The sequence below is a fragment of the Rattus norvegicus genome, chromosome 19, assembly GCF_021556685.1.
Source record: "Rattus norvegicus strain SHRSP/BbbUtx chromosome 19, alternate assembly SHRSP_T2T, whole genome shotgun sequence".
NCBI lineage: Eukaryota > Metazoa > Chordata > Mammalia > Rodentia > Muridae > Rattus > Rattus norvegicus.
In genome coordinates this window covers 65,169,898-65,192,732 of record NC_141552.1, presented here as the reverse complement: position 1 = coordinate 65,192,732, position 22,835 = coordinate 65,169,898, and the positions used below count along the sequence as shown (strand labels likewise).

General features: G+C 50.0%; 1 protein-coding gene across 21 annotated transcripts in view; it reads right to left on the bottom strand.

Annotated features, from left to right (window-relative positions):
• The window catches only part of Banp (Btg3 associated nuclear protein), a 77,820-nt gene that overhangs the window by 16,747 nt on the left and 38,238 nt on the right, over positions 1-22,835 (bottom strand). For 13 of the 21 annotated variants that reach the window (XM_087594267.1, XM_087594274.1, XM_087594271.1 and 10 more), the window contains 5 exons: positions 17,025-17,264; positions 12,239-12,406; positions 6,926-7,056; positions 5,789-5,851; positions 5,183-5,221 (listed from right to left, as the gene is read on the bottom strand). In XM_087594267.1, coding sequence (XP_087450393.1) covers positions 5,183-5,221; positions 5,789-5,851; positions 6,926-7,056; positions 12,239-12,406; positions 17,025-17,264 — 641 coding nt within the window. Of the gene's footprint in view, positions 1-5,182; positions 5,222-5,788; positions 5,861-6,925; positions 7,057-12,238; positions 12,407-17,024; positions 17,265-22,835 lie in introns of all 21 variants that reach the window. The other 8 variants (XM_087594265.1, XM_087594273.1, XM_087594270.1 and 5 more) reach the window with 1 other exon arrangement.

Genomic DNA, 22,835 nt, shown 5'->3' with positions numbered 1-22,835 from the left:
AAAGAAAAAAAAAAAAAAAGAAAGAAAAGAAAAGAAAGAAGGAAAGAAAGAAAGAAAGAAAGAAAGAAAGAAAGAAAGAAAGAAAGAAGGAAGGAAAGGAAGGAAGGAAAGGAAGGAAGGAAGGAAGGAAGGAAGGAAGGAAGGAAGGAAAGAAGGAAGGAAAGGGCTGAACCTGTTCCCAGTGCGAGCAGCACTATCACAGTTAACAATATGCAAGTGCATTGGAAGTCCGACAGGAGAGATGGGGAAGCTGGGAGGATGAGGGGGAGGAGTTGCACCCAGCTTTAATCCCAAAATCATGCAGATTTCTGAGTTTAAGGCTATCCTGGTCTACAGAGGCAAGTTCCAGGACAGAGAAACCCTGTCTAGAAAAACCAAGCAAGCAAATGATAGCATTGGAAAATGATAAAACCAATCAAAGCCTATCCTGTGTTTACACGGTCTGTCCCAGCCTGGGCCGGCTGCAGTCCCTAAAGAGAACAGGACGAGGGACATAAAAGGGAGCTGGGGCAGCAGTGGAACAACCTAGCCTAAGCTAGCTTTGGGGTACTATGACTCCACCTCACCTTACAACTAACAGCCCCTTCAAACTGGCCTGGCTGCAGTGACCAGGCAGGAACAATGAATGTGAGTGAGCACCCCTTACAGCAAACTTCCCAGCATGCCATGGGCTGTATCCAGCCACTCACAGGACTCAGACTCTTCTGCCAGAAGCTGTGAGACGCAGTACCAAGAAGTCACCAGGGACAAAAACAAGACGCCCAAGTAACATGCAAGCCTAAATAAACCCCCTCTCATTGCTCGAAACACTGCCCAGGCCTTTGGCACACTTGGCAGAAGTTGGTCCAATTCCTACAACAAGCCTCTGGAAGCATCCAGCTGCTTGTCAGCCTGTCGGGGCTCCGCTGCTCCAGAGGACAGAGAACCATGGAGATGCTGTCCAAGATCCCTGACGCTTGCTCAGCTAGAGGCAGGCAGCTCAGAGGGGTTTCCCAGTTTGAGGGTCACCTGGAACAAAGCCGCCTGCAATACTCCTGACTCCCTGTGACCAGAGAGAAGCCCTGCTACCAGGTCTACCACACACAGGTTTATATTTATAGAGGTCATTTTTGATTTTTAAATATTATGTGTAAGCATGTGTATCTGTATGTGGGTATATGCAAATGAATGCAAGTGACCAGAGACCAGAAGCGGGTGTCAGATTGCCTGGTGGCGTACTTACAGGCAACTGTGAGCCACCTGATACGGAACCTGGGAACCGAACCCAAGTTCTCTGCCAAGCAACAAGTGCTCTTGGCTACCCAGTCACTCCTCCCGCCCCAGCAATTACCAATGGGTTTCCAATAAAATTCAAGAATAATTTTCTTCTGACTCATCAAAATGAAGGGAACTAGATATTGCTATTGACAGCACAAATATCATCTGTGTGAAAACCTGGACTACCTTAGACTAACAGGCTAAGCTGACAACATAGTCATCTCTCACACTGTGGTTCACTATAGGTGTGTTATGTCATAGCCAGTGTTCAAGAGCTAATGGGGTGACGGGCAGAAAAGTAAACACTACTAAAGCTATAGTGAGGCCCAGGCTGCCTGCTGACTTCACACGTTTATGAGAGAAAGACCCTGGAGCCATGTGTGAACCCGCTCTCCCTGAGTCTGAAGCACATCAGCCCTCTGCAGACAAGCTGCCATCAGCTGCTGCTCCAGCCGCCTCGGGCTCCAGCCAACTCGGACCAGCCGTCCTTGCAACAAACTATAGAGAAGGAGTTTAAGAGGCGCAGTAGTTCACATCAAAGCTCAGCTCTGCGGGCAAAGCAACTATCCAAGACCAAGGCCAGTCCCCAGGGGCCTTCTCAAGGTAGCCACTAGTTTACTACTGGCCTCAAAAAGGTCACTGTTTAGCATTTTCAATGCACCCAGAAAACTCCATCTTCCACACTGCAGCCGTCAGACCTACCTATGGCTCTTGGCATTTGCAGACTTTTATTTTCAGAGTCTTCTGACAACTCACACAAACTAAAGACTCCACTGTGCTGACTGTGAGGACTGAAATCCCTTGACCTGACAAGACGTTGGTACTGGATCAACACACTTGTCCCATCCATAGCCCCATTCTGGAGCCCTGCCCTGGCAGATCCCCTTGCAAGAGGCCCTAGATTTCCCTGACCCTGCTTTGACTTCCCACCCAAGCTCCACCAAACAATTTCATCAGACCACTCCAAAATGGCCCTAGCCCTGGCCATGCTCACAGCTACGAGACAGGAACAGGGGCAGCAGCAGAACCACCTCCACTGGTTCTATGGCTTCACCTGAGAAGATGTCACCAGTTCCAATCAGCTTAAATCATCTGCCGGCGCCCAGAGCGGGCTCTCCAGAGGAACCATCAGAAACAAAGCACAATGCAAGGAACACCTGAGACGCAGTCCTCACTTCCCACAGCTGCTGCTGCAGCCAGTGGCTGCATATTAAACCCAACCAACCCTAATGGAAGGTCACCTAAGGGATGTGCACCACAGAAAGACACACTGGCCAGAAGACAACAGCCTATGTATAAGAGCTGCAGTCTGAGGTTGAACTCAAAGCACTCGGCCAGACTCAGAGGAGCCCGAGGTCAGTTCTGTTGTGGAGCCTACACTAAGGAACCAAGATAAAGCACAGTTTGAGAACCCAGGCAAAGACCCTCTAAGTCGTGTTTTAAAAGATTCTGCTAAAGTTTGTATTTCACTATCCAGGGAATCCCCTGCCTCCTCCCTCTACTGACCAGAGATACTGAGTACTAAGTACTGTGTACAGAGCTCAGAGAAACTGAGTACTGAGTGCTGTATACGGAGCACAGAGATACTGAGTGCTGAGTGTTATGTACTGAGTACAGAGATACTGAGTACAGAGATACTGAGTACTGAGTGCTGTATACGGAGCACAGAGATAGAGTACTGTGTACCGAGTACAGAGATACTGAGTGCTGTATACAGAGCACAGAGATACTGAGTACTGTGTACCGTGTACTGAGTACAGAGATACTGAGTGCTGAATACAGAGATACTGAGTACTGCTCATTGCAGCAAAGGCCTGGAGACCTGGAGTGGGAAGACAACTGGCAAACAGCAGGGACCTCTAGGGCTAGAACAGCCAAGAGCAAGCAGAGCCCCTCTAGAGCTGGTCAGTGCAAACAGAGGAGCAGACGTGGACAGCACACAGCCCACCCATTCCCCCACCACTCACTGAGAGCAGCCACTGAAGCTTCAAATGTTCCCATGCTCCACTGGTCCTGCCTGAGCACACTTGGTCACAGCTGTCTACACTGGGAGTATTGTGCACCTGTCAGGCCAAGTTCAGACGGCTCTAAGCTCATCAACCCTGAGCTCTAGTGCCCAAGTCCTCCTGTGACAGGCAGCCTCCCTCTAGGGACACAGCTGTCCCTGTGACCCTGCCGCAGCCTGGATGCAGCAAGTCCCTTCACCTTCCCACACAGATGTCTTCCCAAGCTTTTACAGGGGAGGACAGTGTCGTCAGTCAGTCTTCAGAAAAACAGTCCAGCGCTCCCACGAGGATGCTGAGACCAGCTCAGCTAAAGAACCCAAGAACATCAGGCACAGGAGTGTTGACAGGGCTGACTGTCCCCAGCACAGGTCTAGGCTTTTTAGCTCCACTGAGGACATCAAGGTAAATGGAGCATGTGTGTCTTTTGCACCATAAATGAAGCCATTCTAAGTCAGGTTACTGAACAACATGCGAACCGGCCAGATGACAAAATGAAGGCAGACTCTCCCAAGGGAACGTCAGGACACCCGGCTAAGGCCCAGCAGAAGCAGCTGCTTCCTGAGCACACGCTGCACACTGCCACCTGAAGGCAGACTGCCTCTGGGAGAGAAGGTGACAGCAGTGAGTGCCCTCGGATAGTCAGTCCCAGACACGGTGACACTGGGAAGCAGGGGATAGATAGAAAGATGTGTGAGGTTCGTATGCAAAAAGAAGTAGAGATGGACAAGTTACTTCTCAGTGTGACAAGTGACCAGCATGGCAGCTTCTTGTAGGGAGGCTGCTTCTAACAGAGCTGGCAGCAGTGACAGGTTTCTGAAACATGGAGATGGGCAGAACCAGAGGTGTCACTGCCTGGAAGCTCAGGCCATGGCTCTGTCAGTCTCACTGTCCCTGACTGGTTTAGCTGCCTGTGGCCATGTCATGAGCTGCCGTGCCTGGGATTGCACACTGGGATCTCTGCTTTCATGTTAGGTGGCCAGGGCCAAGGAAAAGCCCTACTGTGTTTATCTCCAATTCCAGGTGCAACTCCATTCACAACAGAAACCGTGGGAACTGAGGTGAGGGAGGGGCTTTATTGTCCTCACCCACAGAAAGGTACAGCCTTCGCAGAGAAAACACCAACATAAACCCAAAGCACATCAACACAGGCAGAGAGAGGAGCCAACGGCAGTCCGGCCAGGCCTCTGCTCCGTGTTCCTAACTGCTCGAGCTTGGCAGAAATGACTAGGGTCCTCTTACCTACAACTCTTTCCACAGCGGGAAGCACAAAGAAGGCACGTGGGTCTTCCAGCACAGAGAGCGCTAGTTTTGGAAAACAAGCAGCAGCCTCCTGTGTGGGTGAGCTCTGGGCGTCTCCACAATGAAAGCTACATTATACTAACAGGAGCTTGTCCTGACTAATCAAAACCCAGAACTAAAACCAATCTTCACAAAAACTCCTTAAAGGCCACACAGGGCAAACAAACCCCCTACTGCCAGCACCAGCCCCCCCTCCCCGCTCCTCCCTCCCCCACCATAGCACATCCTCCTGGGGACCACAGCCTGGGGCACTTTACTAAGCACACAGTCCTGCCAGGTATATATGATAGACAGCTGCTCTCCTCACCTCAGGAGAACAGGAAAATGTTTAACTGTAATAATCAAGACCCAAGCCTACCTTGTCCATCAGATTTTCATGGAACGTTGCAGAAAGTAATAAACTAGGGGGGAGTTTCTTCTCCAGTGCAAAAACTAATGTGAGAGCCCAGGACGTACAAGCGCAGGCAGAGCCCACCTGTCCATACTCCTGGACACCTCAGTTCAGCTCCCTCGTGCAGGAGGCAGCCCCGCCCCCACCCGACAGCAGTGTCTCATGCTGAAAACACAGATTGTGCGCAGGCCACAGTGCAAAGGAGTGAATGGGGAGGGTGAGCACTTACCTGTCCATCCTGACCCACGTGATGGATCTGCAGATTGCCCTGCACAGAACAAAAAGGAACTTCCTTACATGACCCAGAAATAACCAGGAAACCACTAAGTCTACTAAATTCAACCCTTTTAGCAATAACACCCACAAAAACAAAACAAGTATCATAAGCTGAACCTCTAGCTCCTCTCAAGAGTAAAAGCAGAATCGTTAAACCCAACCCTCAGCCCTGACCAATGAGGACGTCTGTTTTCTTCTTTGTTTTTAAACAACTGTAGACTCACGAGGGCGTGCACAGCAGCACAGTGTGGCCCACAGCAGGGCTGAGTCCCCGAGACGAGGACACTAGCACTCAGAGCACTGCCTGCGTGAGACATAAAAGGCAAGGAGCCAGGCCCACTGCTGGGACGAGAGAATCCTGAGTCTGCAGTCTCTCCACAGACCTCATTTCACACCGTCCTCAACTATAAAGGACACCAGAAAAGTGTCCCAGTCACCCCACTGCGCCAAGCAGTCTCTCCTAGAGAGCTTCCCAGGCTCTGCCGGAATGAATGGCACTGGTTCCACACACTGAGAACAGGACAAGGTCCCTGTGACCCCGACAGGACATCTGACTCACCTCACTGTCCTGTGTGATCTGCACCTGCTCCCCTTGAGGCACCTGGGCAATATGTAGGTGGCCCTGTGGAATCCGCAGCAAGAGAAGACACCAAGAAGCATCAGAGGAAAACAAACCAAAGGAAACAGCAAGCACCCTCTGCCACCTTCATGCCTGGCTGCTTCCGGCCAAGGAGAGTGTGCACCTCAGAGACTGCTGGAGGGCAAGGAGCTCTGGTTCCCCACGCTGGGCAGCTGGTGAAACGTGTGCACAGTCTGAGCGCAGCCCGTAGCCTCCAGAAGTAATGCTCCTCAAATGACTTGGGAACTCTTCGATGTTACTTACCAACTAAGAATGTGCGGGTGAGGGTGGCAGACGGGAGGAGTGAGGTGGGCATCAAGTGGGCAGATGGTAAACTCACGTTTAAACAACTCAGCAAACAACTAAGGAATGTGGCTCCGCAGAGGCCCAGGGCTCTGACTCCTACCAAAATCCAATCTAGGGCAGGAGCAACGACTGAGGTTAAGAGCACTTGTTCTTGTAGAACAAGACCTGAGTTCAATTCCTAGCACCCACGTTGGGCAGCTCAGAATACCCCATAGAACTCCAGTTCCAGAGGATCTAAAAGCCCTCTTCTGGCTTCTGTGAACACGTGCATTCACATGTACAAACCCTACACACAACTAAAAATAAAAAAAATTTATTTTTTAAATCCTATCTTGGCCCAAACAGATCTTTGAGCAAACGGCCTATTACAGGTGTTAGGTTGCTTCTGCTTTGCTGTTCACAAAGTGACAAAGTGGTCTAATCCCAGTGCTTCCACAGATGAAAATACCTGCTGGTATCTAGTCAGTTACACAATCACCAAGCCCAAGAGACTCACCACTTACATCACTGTTTCCTTTAAAACAGCCCCACACAGCCCAGGAGACCAGCGCCCGAGGGCTACCTCAGAGCTCCTTGCTTTCCAGCAGTTTCTGAGGTGCACACATCCTGTCCTGCCTCTTCCCACTATGCGGTGCCTATAGGAGCCCAGTGCACACTGAAGAACTGCTGCACAGAAGCCAAGGCCTCCCCGGCACCTCCCACAGCTCCCCGACTCCTCCCACAGCTCCCCGACTCCTCACACAGCCCCGGACACAGGAGGAAGGTACGTACTACTTGCACCTGTCCGTCCTCTCCAATCTGGTGGATCTGGACTTGCTGTGCGTTGGCCAATGCGTAGTGTAGGGCCTGTGGCTGTGACTGCTGTAGCTCACTGGTAGGTGGAGGGGTTCCCATCATGGTCTCTGTGGAACAAAGGAACTAGTGTTAGGATCCTCAGGTCCCACACACAGAGTGAATGACACCTGTCATCCTAGCTCCTTTGTTTCTCCCTGCCTCGGTATCTACACAAGAGGAAAGGTACCTGGCACCCAGATTCAAGTGAGTGCACCTCTGCTCTGCAGAGACGTCTACAGTGAGTCAGGGGAACTGAGATTGTTAGAAAGTCAGATTGGATGACACTGCTGTAACTAAGTGCTTCTCCTGCAAACACCTGAACTACTGAACTACTGCAGGGCTTGAGGTCTGTCCACAGAAATGACCCACAGGGCTACACTAGGACCACCCTGCATTAGATTCTGCAATATGTGACATTTCTCCAAGATAAATTTAACTGAATGATACATCTGCAACACATTTTTTTTCTTATATTTAATCAAAGTAAGGTACATTTGGTTTGATATATATTAATTTTAATTGTAATACTATGTAATTAAAAAAAAAAGTCAATGTATATTATGCATTCTGTGGCAGAAGAGTTGTAATAATTGGTCAGAAAACCTGCTGGGCAAACAGTGTGATGCCCTGAGACAGTAGACTACCCTCTTGTATGGAAGAATAGCTACTAAGGACGTGAAGCCGACTACAAAGAAAAGCTCTGTGTCCTTCTCACAGCAGCAGCAGAGCCTCGGGTGCCTGTGGTTTTAAAAACACCATGACAAGAATTAAACCTGTGGATTCGCACACATGCACAGGCAGAAGATGGACTAGCTGGCCCTTCTGCCATTCTAAACTACTGGCCACTGCACAGATGCCACCTCCGTGTCCTGCACAGTTAGAGCAGAGTGTATGAACGCTGACACAGAGCAGACAAATGAAAACACCCTTCCCAGGCTACATGCCGATTTCCAGGAGCTTGTACGAAACTTGGGACTCTGTGGTTTGTATCCAAACTGACAGTGACTAATCCGTCATTACATAAACTAGCTTTGCTGGGCATCGTGGCATACCTGTACCCCCAGTATTCAAGGGGCTGAGGAGGGTCCCAAGCTTACACTGTAAGACCTGGTCTCAGAAGAATACACAAGGGATGAAGACACAGCTCAGGGGTAGAGTGCTAGCCTGGCACAGAAGTTCTATCCCCAGCACCAAACAAACCAACCAACCAACAAGCTAGCCAATTTAGTAAGTGTTCTACTGCTGAAGAAACACTACAGCCAAAGCAACTTATGAGAAAAAGCCTGGGCTTGCTTATAGTTTCCGAGGGTCAGTTGCAGTGGGGAGCGTGACAAAGGACCGCAAGCATGTGCTGGAGCAGTAGACAAGGGCTTACATCTTATCCACAAGCATAAGACAGGGACTGAAAAGCCCACCTCAAGAGACACATCTCCTCCAACAAGGCCGTACCTTTTGATCCTTCCCAAAACAGTGCACCAACTAGGAACCAAACATCCCAATAGATGACACAAAACTCATAAGGGCCAGTGAGATATCCAAATAGGTAAAGATACTTGCCACCAAGCCTGTCAACCTGAGGCGCATCCCCAGAAACCACATGGAAAAAGGAAGAGAACCTACTCTTGAAAGATGTTCTTGAGCTCCACTCGTGCATACCCCATGCATCCTCATGACCACGATCCCTGACACACAGGCACAGGGGCATGCATGTGAAAAGACACATACAAAATAAATAAAGTGGAATAAAAGATGAAATTCTTATCTATATAAATATTTGTAAGGGAAAAAAGAAAATCATTTGTAGCATTGTGTGGTGGCTCCTTGTCTCTGCTAACAATTCTAAGGTAGCAAAACGACCCAGCTGGAATCAATACCAATTCCAAATTAACAGAATTCCGGCTTAATTGCATTTTACCATCATCACCAAATAGCCTTGAATACCAGAAATAGCGTTGCTATGACAACCGCAGATGTAGACATAACAATGACAAAGATCCCAGAAGTCCCTTGGCTTAGCCACCCACTCTGCTTAATCAGATCCCTGTCAAGAATGTGGCATGTTAGGACAGAGCATAGACTGTCTCCCCATCAGCGTACAAAGCAGTGCACTTTCACAACACCCGTGGATGTGGAGTGGCAAGGACATCCCCAAGCCCAGGCCCCTTTCTGAAAGCAAGAGCCTGCCTGTCTCAGCAGCCACATCCTGGAAGCTAGAACTACTAGGCAGCCCTGAGCTCGTCCTAAACAACACACACCCAAGTCCACAGGAGGAGGAGGACTACAGTAACCATGCCTTCTGAAGCCCTTCCCCACTTCAGCAGTGTCCTCCTAGCCAAAGGTTCCCTTCCACTCCATGCAAGACCACACAGTGGGTCAGCACAGTTCTTGTGTTACCAGTGTCTGCTGCCAGGAGGATGGTGACCATGGGTCAGGAAGAAAAGGACCAGCTGCCTGGCAGTGTCCCCTGTGAGTAAGACCTAGGTAGGACCGGTGCACATACGACAGCGTTTGTCCATTCCCCAGCAGTCACCCTGGGGCGCTGCCAGCTGCCAGGGCTTCTCAAACACCCCACCTCTGGGGACTTGCCTAAAATTTGGGCATTTAATACACTGCACAGTGGCTGGCCGCCTACACAGGAGCCAGCATTCACAGCATCTTAGAGAAATCGACAATGTTTATAAACAAAGCAGCAAGAGGAATAAAAAGTACAACTAGCTACTAATAAAAAAGAAAAAACTGGAAATTAAAACACAAAATATAAATATCCTCACACTAAGCTACTGCTAAGCAACAGAAAGAGACACAAATCAGTTGAAGCCCACAGGCTAACAAGGGAACAAGCCTGGATCTGACCGGCGCGGGAGCCAAGGGCACAGACATCTCAGTCTCTATCTGTAAAGCAGCCTCTGGCTTAGAGACCAGGAAGCCCCACTGATTTAAGAGCAGGCTTAGACCAGCAAGGTGGGTGCTAGTTGGGTGCTGGCTAGAAATGTGGAGCTTCAGACCACTGCACACTACCTCAATTGGAATGTGAACTGACCATGACTCCACAGTTACACAGCAGCGCCTCAGAGCAGACACATGTCGTAAACAGTCCACCTGTAGAGGGACGGTCTAATGGTTGTTTGTGATATGACTGGAGCGCTGACCTGCTTCTTCTCGGCCAATCTCTTGGCTCCTTCACCTCTGAAGGCAGTCCGACTCACCAGCACTGCCACTCCCTGCACAGTCTCATGTCTCACCCTTCACTCAAGCTCCACTGTCACCACAGAGGCTGTCCCGGGACAGCCTTCTCAGTGGCCCCCAAACACTACCCTGTGACCAGGGGGCAGACCGTCACATGTCTGAAAGGTGATTCATGTCAGAAAAGGGACACGGTGCACTGTTCAGCCTCAGAGGTGCCAGGACCCAGCACGAACACAGCAGTGGAGCCTGCAGGTAATGCTCTGGGCTGGCTGTGCACCTGAGGAGGTCTTCCCACATGTGCAGCTACAGAACCCTGCTCTTTCCATCTGCACTGTGCTTTCTTAACCTCGCAGCACAGGCCATGCCTCCTTACTTTGTCAGACTCCGGTGAGGCCTGCCTCATCAAGGCCCTATCTGATAAACTCTCCTTGTGATGAAACCAACAGCCACCTTCAGCCTGCATGAAATCCAGGTGCCTGGCAACCATTCCCTCGTGTTTCATCTCTAACTCTGATCAGCAATCTTTGAATGTCTATTTCGTCCCTGCTACTGGATTCCTGCTCCTCGTTTAAGTTCTTGAATGTAACTTTAATAACATTGTAGGTGTTAAGACTGGGTCTCCTTAGCCACCAGGGTGGCTCAGCCGGTTGGATTTAGGTTTTGTTTGTTGTCTGTTTTGGTTATTTTCCTGTGTCTTGGTATTGGATCCTAGGTTAGGTGTCTGGACTTTGCTGTCTTCCTATTCAATGCTGAAATCTGTGGCCCAGAGTATGATCTTCTCAGGTTGTCATTAAGTTCTGGATTATGGGGCTGGAGAGATGGCTTTAGCAGTTAAGAGCAGCACTGGCTACTCTGTCAGAAGACCTGGGTTCAGTTCCCAGCACCCACATGGTGGTTCACAACCATCAGAGCACCAGTTCAGGGGATCTGATGCCCAGACTGAGTTATCCACTGGTCTGCACAGCACTTCCACAGTAAGAAGGCTCACTCCAGTGCTCACTCTTACAACCTTTATCTAGCACATGGATGCAACACGCATGCACAGTCACATGGAGCCACAGTGAGACAAACAGAACTGATGAACCACTGCCAGAGCCGCCATCATGAAGATCTGCTGCTCAGGTGAGGAGGGAGAAACCCCAAGAGCGCATCTCAGGTTAGTCACAAGCCACAAGTCCTGTTTGCCCATTCAATAGCCAAACACCCTCTGCCACATACAACTTCACCAGACACATTCCTCTCATGCCTAAAGGCTCCCTTGGGTTCCCAGGAAAGAAGGCCAACTCCTAGTTCTGCACGCCGTCTGCAGAAACACTGCCCTGCATGGAACAATGGGTGTGGCCCACACAGCTACCACCTTAGAATCTTGGCAACGGCTAGAGCTAAGTATCCAAGAAGCACTAAACAAAGGAGGAAGAGTGCTTTCTGGAAGAGGGTCAAGGAGGCTCCAGGTGACCAGCTTTGTAGCTTCCAAAACAGAGTCCCTGGACTCTGCCCTGAGAGGGAGCCTTGCCAGCCCCCTGCCCACTGCTGCCCTGGGTCCTGAGCTGACCCAGGACTCAGTTTTCCGGAGCAATTGCTACTGCCAAGAAAGCTATAAAAAGAGTTTAAAAGACAATTTTAGGATTGAGAGCATAGCTCAGTGGCAAAAGTACCAGAGCCAAGACTGCCCAAGACTGCCCAAGCCCTACACTAGGGTGAAGGGAGGGGACAGGCCAACAGGTATGGCTAAGAGAATATCTTTGAGATCTCAAGGACAAGCCTGTGTCTACAAGCTCAAACTAAGACTACAGAGCACAAAGTGGGCCCTCCATCCCTCACCCACAGCCACTCTGCAAGGAACAGCAGCTACTGTTAAGGCAGCAAGACACTCAGAAGATAAGTAACCAAGCAACACAAGAAAGGTCCTGCCCCAAATGTCCCTGTTGAGCCTACCGTATGAATAAAATGAGCAGGCCTTGTGCTCCTGCTACTGCCCAGGGAGTTCCCACAAGGCCAGCCTCACACTGAATGGGGCCAGGACTGATGAACAAAGGCTTCGGGACAGCATTCTCCTGAGCCTACCTGAGGCACTGTAGGAGGATGAGGATGGTGTCCTCCGAGAGAAGCTCTTGACCGCCAGGCTCTGGCCTCGCTGCTTCCGCCGCCAGGCTGTACGGCACTTGGAGTCAATGCTCTGCTTGATCCGATACCAATCAGATTCCGTGATTCCAAATTTATAGAAGAGGTGACCTGAAAGAACATGTCTCAGATAAGAGTTGTCATACGCAGGCTTGTCCTGAGTCCCACTGCTGAGAGCTCACACAGCCACTAAGCGCTGCTAAGAGACCGAGCTGAGCCACTGGCCTACTCCTGGAGGGCTGACTCATCTTCCAGAAAAGCTCACTTCATCAGGGAAGAGGGCCCATCTGTCACTCAGGGTCCCTAGGTCAGCAGGGTCAGATACAGATCCTTACCACTCTCCCTGTCTATTTAACCTTTAAATAACCCAGCTTCACTCCAACACCAAGGGGACTCCACTTCACACAGGCTCCAGACTGCCCAGCCTGTAACTTCTCTTGCCCTAAACTCACAAGACAACACACACTATCCTAATTGCCTAGGGAATCAAATAGACTTCACACTGCGCTCATGCAGGTCTTGCCAAGAGCTGTAGTCCATTACCCTCTGCTCCTCTCTTTGGCCCAGCCCACCTCAGTCCAGACCAGCTAACAGTACTCTGTCGCCCTTCCTCATCCAAAACTTCCCTCAGTGTGGCACACTTGCTTTCTAGGACACCTTAAAGGTACCGGAGTCCCACAGTGTTTATACCCTTCCTTCCTTATAAATGCAGGAACTTGGTTTTGATCTCGGTGTGGCGTTCAGTGAGCAGCTATCACCTCAAGGTATTTGGTCAGTGCTCCTTGTCAGAGGCTTGTCCTGCATTCTTACTAGGTTGTCTCCTAAAACACAAGTTCTTAGCACAGGAACTATTTCCCAGAGTTGCTTGGGATCACAGGAAGGGTACTACCCATACTCAGCACTGGAGGATCGATGATCAGGACCACACGGTACACAGCAGAGCAAACACTGGAACCCAAACTGTTAATCCTTAGGAGTGCAGAGAACGCCAGGAGCACCACAGAAAAGGCCAACAGAAACAGGTGACAGATACAGCTGACAGCCTACTCCAAGCCTGGCCCATCTCACTAGCTTATGTCATGTCCCTCCCTTTTTCTTTTTAGAACTTACTTTTTGTATTGCCACTCCTTAAGTTTGCCAATTAAAAATTATATTAATTAAATTATATTCGAGTGTGCACAAGGCCAGTACAGGTGCCCGCAGGTCACAGTCACTCGATCTCCTAAAGCTGGAGCTACAGACAGTTGTAAGCCATTGCTGTGAGAGCTGGGAATCAAATTCGTGTCTGCTAGAAGAGGAATAAGTGCTCTTAACCACTGGACCCTGTCTCCAGTCCATGGTCCTCTGTCTGCCTCAGCCCCAATGGCAGCAGGAAGGATGGTAGTGAATAATGTCACAGGACTTCCTCTTCAACAAAGTGACCTCTGTAGCTGGCTTACACAGCTTCACTGATTAGCAGGAAAATAAATGGGAGAAACTCAAACTATAATAATCAAAAGTCTAAGTTGGAAAATTTCCTGCTTTGGCCAATAAGGACACTGAGTTTTGATCATCTACTGAGAGGTAGGGTAACCAACCAAATTCTGATGCTGCTTTATCACTGGCGAACACGAGAAGTAGTAGAAACGAAGCCTGCAACTGCTGTATTAAGTATGGGGCACTAGGAGATAGATGTCTGAGTTTTCGGTTTGCAGATCTTCAGGTAACGATGACAGTAGACCTGTGGCCTGGAAGGAGGCTGGCCTGCTGAGCCCCATACAGAACCCAGCAGTCCTTTTGCCTTCCCACGGGAAAGGGAATCTGGGAGTGAGCTGACAACTCTGGTTCTGGCTTTCGGGCCACCTAAAACAGACACAGAGTGATCATTCGACAGACCACTGAGCAACCACACGTACTACAAGTGGCTTTACGTATGGACAAAGCCTCACTAGGTCCTAGGCTGGTTACCTGGCTTCCAGTCACAGTCACCACAGAACAACCCGCTACTGACCAACCACCTCACCTGATACACATTTGAAAACCTCATAGAATAAAAACATCATTGCCCTTGTGCCTGTTTTGAGGTGAAACCAAGAAACAAAAGAGGCGACCTTCCAGCGTAGCTTCTGGCTATCCTGCTCTATGCCCACCTTCATCACAGCTGAGGACAAACCAGACAAGGCCTGATGTCACACCCTCCTCTGCTGCTCAGTAGGTCATGCAGTAGAATCAAGTCTCAAAACCAAAAGCCTTCAAAAGGACAGCCTCCAGCTGGTGGCCTGTGGGTCCCCTGCTGCCCACAGAGTGGAATGGTAGGTCATGGGAAGGCTAAATCCAAAGGCGGGAGCAGCTGCTCTTCAAGCTGTGGAGGCAGCCAGCTTGCTCGCACGCACGTACAGCAGGGCCAGGAAGCATTGCCACCATTGCTGAGGCTCCCCACCCCCCACAACTCCACGGCTGACTAGGATAGATGGGTAAAGGAGCTCCAAGATCTCACTGAACAAGCCTACACAGAAGCCTGCTAGGAACTGTGGGAAAGGCAAGACTAGAGGGAACAGCAGCTCCTCGGTGGGTGGCATAGTACTTCATCAGTCACAAAGGAAGGAGGACACAATCATTGTTAAAATCATCTCAAGGCCAAAGAGAGAACCAAGGGGAAAACTACCTCCAAGGGCTCACCTTTCACAGACCCCACACAACCGCAGTTCCCCCTAAAAACATTAGACCCCACCAAGGGGATGGGAGGAGCACTGGACTAGGGGTGCTCTCAACAGGCCTGTACACGGCCAAGTTTCCCAAGGAAAGCCTGTCAGGCTCTCCCTGCTCACCCTGAGCCATCCACACTTCCCCACAACTCCTCTTAGCTTATTTTCCCTGACGGCCATTCTAAGCCGGCTCCACAGCAGTGACCAACCCCTTCTGAGAGGAGGTCTCCCACTGACCAACTCTTCCCTGCCTCTGGGCAGACCAATGCCACACCTATCCATGGCTGTATCTGAAGCACATGAGCAGCTTTCCCAATCCACCCTTCAGGGCCTGGGAAGAGCCAGCATCTGGCTATCCAAGCTCCGAGAAACCCACATCCCTGTCACTGATGGAACAGTCTTCCAAAAATGACCTCCAAATGAGACAGTGAGGGCCTTTGCAGATATGAGGAAGAGGTTACAGTAGTGGGCCTCACTCCGGTACAACATGTGCTTATAAGGAGAAACAGACACAGACATTCAGGGAGGAGGTGGCTGATGGTACATCAGGAAGCACCAAAACTACCAGCACCCCCAGAGCTAGAGGCAAAGTCCCTCTGGAGGAGGAAGTGTTGCCCAGACAACAGCTAAACCCTGCGTCTGGGCCCATGTCTGAATGCCACAGCACAGACTCTATTAGCATAGAAATCCCATACACCCCATAACGCCAGGAGAGCTCTCTAGATAAGGAGCTACCTGTAACTTATGACCAGGAAACTGTCCTCTAGGTAATGGTTTAGGAGGGTGGCTGCATGGGTGTGGTGGTGCACACCTTTAATCCCAGCACCTGGGAGGAAGAGTGCCCACACAGGTGGAGGTATGCCAGCATTTCACCACGTTTCTGTTCTTACAAGGCTAAGGAACCAATGCACAGAGAGGCCAGCATGGAGCCCAAGGCCACAGAGCATGGTCATTATGAACAGCCTGCACTCCCTCTCTCACACATGGCCCACAACCAAGTGAACATAGTGTAGACTGTGGTTTGGGGAATGCAAGGCAGACTCTTGTACGGATGGCCATAGCCTTAGTAGCACCCCTTTCTCTCCTACCTACTACAAATCCCTAGAGCTAAGCCAGTGTCTAACTGTGGGGTACACTGACCCAACACTCTGAAGCCCCAAGGCCAGTCTTTCTAAAAATAAAAATGTCAAATACCTCCCTGCTGTGGGATATTTGTTTTTGTTTCTATTTTTCGGAGCTGGGGACCAAACCCAGGGCCTTGCGCTTGCTAGGCAAGCGCTCTACCACTGAGCTAAATCCCCAACCCCAAAAGGAGATCATGTGGGATATTTGATAGAGCTGTGCTTCCTCTGGCCCCAGTACTCGCCCATGTGCTGCCCCCTCTGGGATGATGGGAAAGCCAAAGGTGTGGCCCCAGCCATCCCAGGACTCATCCTGCATGTGAGCAGAGGCCACCACTTGCCAGTTCATTCCAGGTAGCTCTGGAATGAAGCATTTAGGAGGCTGGGCATCAGACTGGACCACTGATAAGAGGGGCTTCCCATGAAAGAGCGGGAAGGCACAGTGACAGCCAGCTTGAGTAGTGGGTGTCCTCAAGGAGAGGAAAGCACAAGTTCATGATGGGCACTGAAACCCGTCCTAGAGTGCTGCTGGCCTCCAGCACAGCCAAACCAGCTCATGGGCATGTCCTGGTGCCAAGGCCAAGACCTCCCTGCACAGAGAGCAGGTGGGCACTGGGGCAGTGGGCAGCAAGGAATCCCACCTCTGCTCTTTCCTCTCCAAAAGCAGCCTAAGGATGAGTGAGACTGGGATCTGCAAGACCCTAGAGAAGCACATTCCCAAGTGTCCCTCTCAACACAGGGTCCCTCTCAACACAGGGTGCCATACAACATCTTGCCAAAGCAAATCCTGAGTCCAGATCCCCATCTCTGTGATGACCCCTGAGACTGGCATCACCCTTAAGACTGGAAACATGGTGTGGATTCAGCTCCCTGACCACCTCAGCAGCCCCACACGCCAGGCTGTTTTCAGCTGTGTGAACTTACACCGGATGCCATAGATAGTGAGGGGGTCCAGCTGCTTCTTCCCGTGCTTGCCCTGGCCCGACAAGTTGGACACAGCCTGCACCTCACGGTGGAACAGGTAGTCCAGCAGCGTCAGCGCCATCTTCTCAGCGGTGCGACAGTTCGTGCTGATGTGCAGCATGTCGGAGGGGATGATGGCACAACGTACCCGCATCTCAGGGTTATTCTCATCACCCAGCCAGGTGCCATTGGGATAGTCCTCTGAAGGGGAGAAAGGCCTCGTTAGCAAAGCTCAGAAGCAGGTTCAGACCACACAGCACACATGCAGATGTAAGCTCCCTGGCTGGTAAGCCAAGCTCCCAGCCTCCATCTGGCTGCGGGAACACCGGAGCTGAGGTGTAGCAGGCCCAAGGCATCCTGGTTTTAAAGGAATGCATCAAAACAAGATAGGAGTTCAAATAACAGAAGTCCTTTGGGCAAACAGAATAAAAACTGATGTCTCAAAGGCAGGCAAGTATGCTGGCGAATCAGAGCCCTACCACGCTAGTTCTCCATGGGCCCCGCTCACCTGGGCACACTCATGGGCCCAGCTCACCCAAGCACACCCATGGGCCCAGCTCACCCAAGCACACTCATGGGCCCAGCTCACCCGAGCACACTCATGGGCCCAGCTCACCCAAGCACACCCATGGGCCCAGCTCACCCAAGCACACTCATGGGCCCAGCTCACCCAAGCACACTCATGGGCCCAGCTCACCCAAGCACACTCATGGGCCCAGCCCATCCGAGCACACTCCAGCTGGTGCATGTGCACCTCTCCCAGGAAGCCTTCGCTAGGTCCCTATCACAATACTGCCTTACAACATCACGGGGAAACATGCTGGCAGGGTGGAGAATGGGCACGGGCTCTCAGTCACAGGGAAAGATGGAAACAGCTGAACTTTAGGATTCAGAAAATGAAGAACCAGTCATGTGGTGGGATCAATGGTTTGTAAGGAGAAAGACGGTCCTCAGACAGGCTCTTTTCTAGAAGTCAGCCAGCCACTGCTGCCATATCCAGTATGCAAAAGTCCAGTGGGCTGGCTATAATGGCACATGCCTGAGATCCCAAAACTTAAGAGGTGTGAGGCAGGAGAGGCGTGAGTTCCAGGCCAGCAGATCTCAACACACAACAAAACAAACAGAAGAAGACTGCTGGGGGGCAGGAGAACCATTCCAGGTCGAGAAAGGCCTAGGCCTGCTGTCATCACTAGGTGATGAAGGCGACAGCAGGAGGAAGCGCTGCCACTCAGTGGGCCATGCTGGCTCCCACAAACACACAGAGCTGGTGCCCTCTGACCTTACAGACTTGTGTAACAGTGGAGTCCAGGTTCCCACTGGTAACACTGAGTCATGTCTCTCCACAGAACAAGACAACATCTACCCAACTCCTATGTGAGACACACCTTTTGTAAATTCAGGAGGGGTGTACTTACTGCACTAACAAGTCGATCCAATGTTACCATCTGAACAGCACAGTCTTCTAGCTTTATTTACTTTACAAATGAAATAAACTTGTTTTCTTTTCCAGTCATATAAATCTTCAATGACATAATCACTTTTAAAAACTGTTTTTAAAAATGAAAAACTTGGGGTTGGGGATTTAGCTCAGTGGTAGAGCGCTTGCCTAGGAAACGCAAGGCCCTGGGTTCAGTCCCCAGCTCCGAAAAAAAAGAACCAAAAAAAAAAAAAAGAAAGAAAAACTTCCAGCAATTTGGATTTTCTGCTCTTCTTTAAAGCAGGTCAGCACTGAGAGTCTATCTTAGGTTCCAGAAGAATAAAATGCAGAGCGAACGCCCCGGGTGAGCATCTCCACCTCCCATACTACCCAGCAAGCACCAGTGCAGAGCCAGTCTGGGTCTGTGTTTCCGCTTTCTCTGGAAGGAAAGCAGACCCTGAAGCACCAGGGCCAGGTCCTCTATTATTCCCAGGGCCTTGACCTCAGCAAGCCTTTGCACACCACTGAATGTGAGGTCATGTGAGCATAGAGAGATCTTTTGTTCCAAACTCACGGTGCAACAACTGCCACTCAGCAACTCACCACACAGTGTGGGCAGCAGAGATGCCTCGCTATGAATCATCACCTCCCCTGCCCTGCAGGAGCCACGGACAGTGCAAACCTCCCGTCATTTCCCTCACACCCAAGGCCCAGGGCATCGGCTACGTGGGACAAGAAAAGCTCCCTGACAGCAGCTCAGGTATGAAGAGCAAGGAAGCAGTTCCCACATTCCAGCCTTGCTGGCCCACTGGCTCTGTGACAGCCTTGCCTCCCAGATGCCCCAGTCCCTACTCAAGAGCACCAATCACATCTGTGGCTTTCCTAAGCCATCCCTAAGGCTGTTAACGCCCCAGAGGCCAGTGACATATGGCATGAGCCAACACAAGGGTACTGACAATCTAGAAAAGGTGTGACCGTGGAGGCTTCGAAGCTACTCAAATACTGCAAAGCTCGGGTCAATGGCTTCCTGGGGTCAGCCTCAGCCTCCTTCGGGCAAGTTTTAGACAACAGCAGACTTGTAGTCATGAACTACTATTAAGTATGTTTTATCCATGTGAAAAATTAATTCCCACCTGGCATTTGTAAAGCAAACCCAGTTTACCAACATTAAGACATATGCTTCATGAGATACTAGTGGTTCCAAAACTGAGATGACCAGAATGAACTTAGCAGACAGGAAACAAGTGTGAGCATCCGCTGCCGTCCAGGCCACACTGCCACACAAAACCCAGAATGTTCTGAAACCCAGACAAGGGTTGATGGCATTTATTCAGCCCAGTTCTTTCAGCAAGAGGGCAGCAAGAGGCTCTGCACAGTCCAGAAAACTCCTTATTCTTGTGCACTTCTAAGTGTCTGCCCTGCACAGACATCCAGGGGTCCAGGGGCACCCACAGAATCTGGGGGCCTATCTGTGCCTGCACATTCATTCTTCATACCTGCAGCTGGCTTCGAGAAGCGTTCACATAATCCTCACCCATGTGTGGATGGCGAGGTATGTAACCAGTGTTCCATATGGGCAAGGGGCACAGGAAGGCTAGAATGTGCTCTGAACCAAGGACCGGCCACATGTTAGCCAGAAGCTACTTCTATAGCACAGAAGAAGACAATTTTAGAAGTTCCACAAACTAAATTGTAAATCTCAATTTGAAATGGCATAATCCAAAATTTTCTTTCAAAAATGTTTTTGGTATATATATGTACTATTTAGCTTCATTTTTCTTTTTTTAGTAAGCTATTTTAAATAATAATTCTATTATATAGCTGTGGTTTCTAACCAGTAACGCACAAATATTTCTTACATAAGATAGCAAAGCACACCCCAGGTCTCTATTACCCTAACCTTGTGGTCACCCCACAGGCAAGATCTACCCACGTTGCCATCAGCTCCTCTCACTACAGCTGGGCATCTGAGGGACTGGTCACAACAAAATAAAAACAAAGCAAAACTCAAGTTACAAGCCACTTGGAGCTTTCCCAGGCTGCGACCAGCTTCATGGGCAGGGACCTAAAGGGCATCTGTCATGGGAAGTTGTCAATAAGTCTTGACTGGCCAGCAGGATACAGCATGAAATCATACACTTGCAGAGGAAGCAGTCCAAACCAGTGATAACTGAAACACAATACCTCCTCACTGCAATTAAATGTTTAGAATTTTACATGGAGGATTAGCCTGTCCCAGAGGAATTACGACACAGCCACACTGTGGGAATGGAAACCCCACTAAATCCCTTAATTAACAGATCCTGTTTTGGTGCATTCAGCCAGCTTGGCCTGTGAATGACTATGTCCTTCATACTCTCAGTGTTCAAGAATGGGACGCAAGAGGACAACCACCCACAGATGACATGGACACATACTGCCCTTCTACCCCACCATCTCTAAAACCTGACCCAATGAAACCTACAGTAAGATGAAATGACAGGCTGCGGTCCCAGCTCCTTCAGAGGGTAAGGCAGCAGGACTGAAATGATGTCACAGCCTACCTGAGCTGCAGAGCAACATTCAAGGACAGCGTGGACAACTGAGTGAGACACTATCTCAAAACAAAGAAGGAAAAGAGGGCTGGGGTGTAGCTCAGTAGTAGAAGCTTGCCAAGACCCTAGGTCCAACTCCAGGGCCCTAAAACCAGAGCAGGATTTCCCTTATAATATAACCAACTGACTTCAAATTTTATATATTTGGTTTTTGGGATTTGTTTATTCTATAAACAAATAAACAAGTTATTTGAGATTTATTTGTTTATTCTATAAACAAATATATAAGTACACTGTAGCTGTCTTCAGACACACCAGAAGAGGGCATCAAATCTCATTACAGATGGTTGTGAGCCACCATATGGTTGCTGGGATTTGAACTCAGGACCTTTGGAACTTAACCACTTAACCACTGAGCCATCTCTCCAGCCCATATCTGGAATTCTTAAGCAATAACCACTTTGAAGTCTGGTACTCCAGACCTTAGGCACACAGATACTCAAGATGACAAGAACCTTCTGTCTGCTTGCAACTCTTGGCTCTAAACGGGGACCACCAGGACTAAATCCTACAAACATAGCACACCATATCAGTAACTCTTCTTTGACGTGAGCCAGATGACCAACACTTCCTGCTAAGCAACTACTCTGGGGCAAGGAGGCAAGACTGACTGAGTCCCACAGGTTAGTGGCCAGGACTGCTAGGACTAGTGGCAATGAGTCTGAAGTGAGAGACTGTCCTGGTGACAGTGCCTATGCAGCAGTCACTTAATAATGGTGCCATCTATCTCCACACACTCCTTAGAGAGCCACTGTGCTGACACATGGCTCAGCAGGACAATTCACACTGTGTCCTACCTTTCCCAAAGCACCCAAAAGCCAGATGGCTCTGAACTATGACCTCTTCTTTAAAAGCTGTGAAATGTCTGCTCCTGGCATGGGCGAATGGGCAGTCCTGGTGCTGTCCTCCAGCATGACAGGGGTGGGGAGGTGCAGAAGCGTTTAGCATGTCTGTGATAGTGCTCACAGCCTCAACTATAAAACAGGCATCTCACTCAGAGACGCAGCCTCCATTTACTGGTCTCTGACCTTCCTCAGGACACAAATCACAAGGCAAGCGCCGTGTGATTCCCCTTCCTGAGTCCACGTCAATATGTCAATACAATCCGCTACTTCCCCAAATGAAGCACATGCCACACCAGTCACATCAGAGGCAGGGTCAAAGGGGAAACTCTTAGGATAATCCAGACTTCCCAGATTATCAAGATTCTGTCCCTTAGTGGTCTATACCAGGCCTAAGCAGCTGGCCAGACTAACACTAGGGCTCGCACAACTCCCAAAGAGAAGGAGAGTGAACAACCAGGCTCCTGGGCTGTTACAGCAGGCATGATCCTAACGGGGTTCCCTTGAAGAAGGAGTGACTGGCAGGTACCTTTCTTCTCAGGATAAAGACAGTCAACTGCCCTGGCCTGGAGTTCACCCGCATGCTAAAACTCACACACACGCAAATGTTCACACACTACAATGTGCAACAACCACAACCAAAAATAATCAAAATGCCCGTCAGCCACAGGAAGGCAAGCCTGGAGCCTGGAGCATGCAGTCCCTGTCACACAAAGGGAAGGCCACAGGATAGAGAACACTGGCCCTGCCACTCAAGGGAGAGGCATTGGTAATTCAGCTCCTATGTGTACAAAGAAAGGGCCAGAGTGAAGAGAATGCAGAACCTGTCCTTATGAGGGGAGGACAGGAGCAATGATGGCCTGCCTGCCTTCTGGATGGCATGACCCAGTCAGTCATATTAAGTACTCGAGGATTCTCC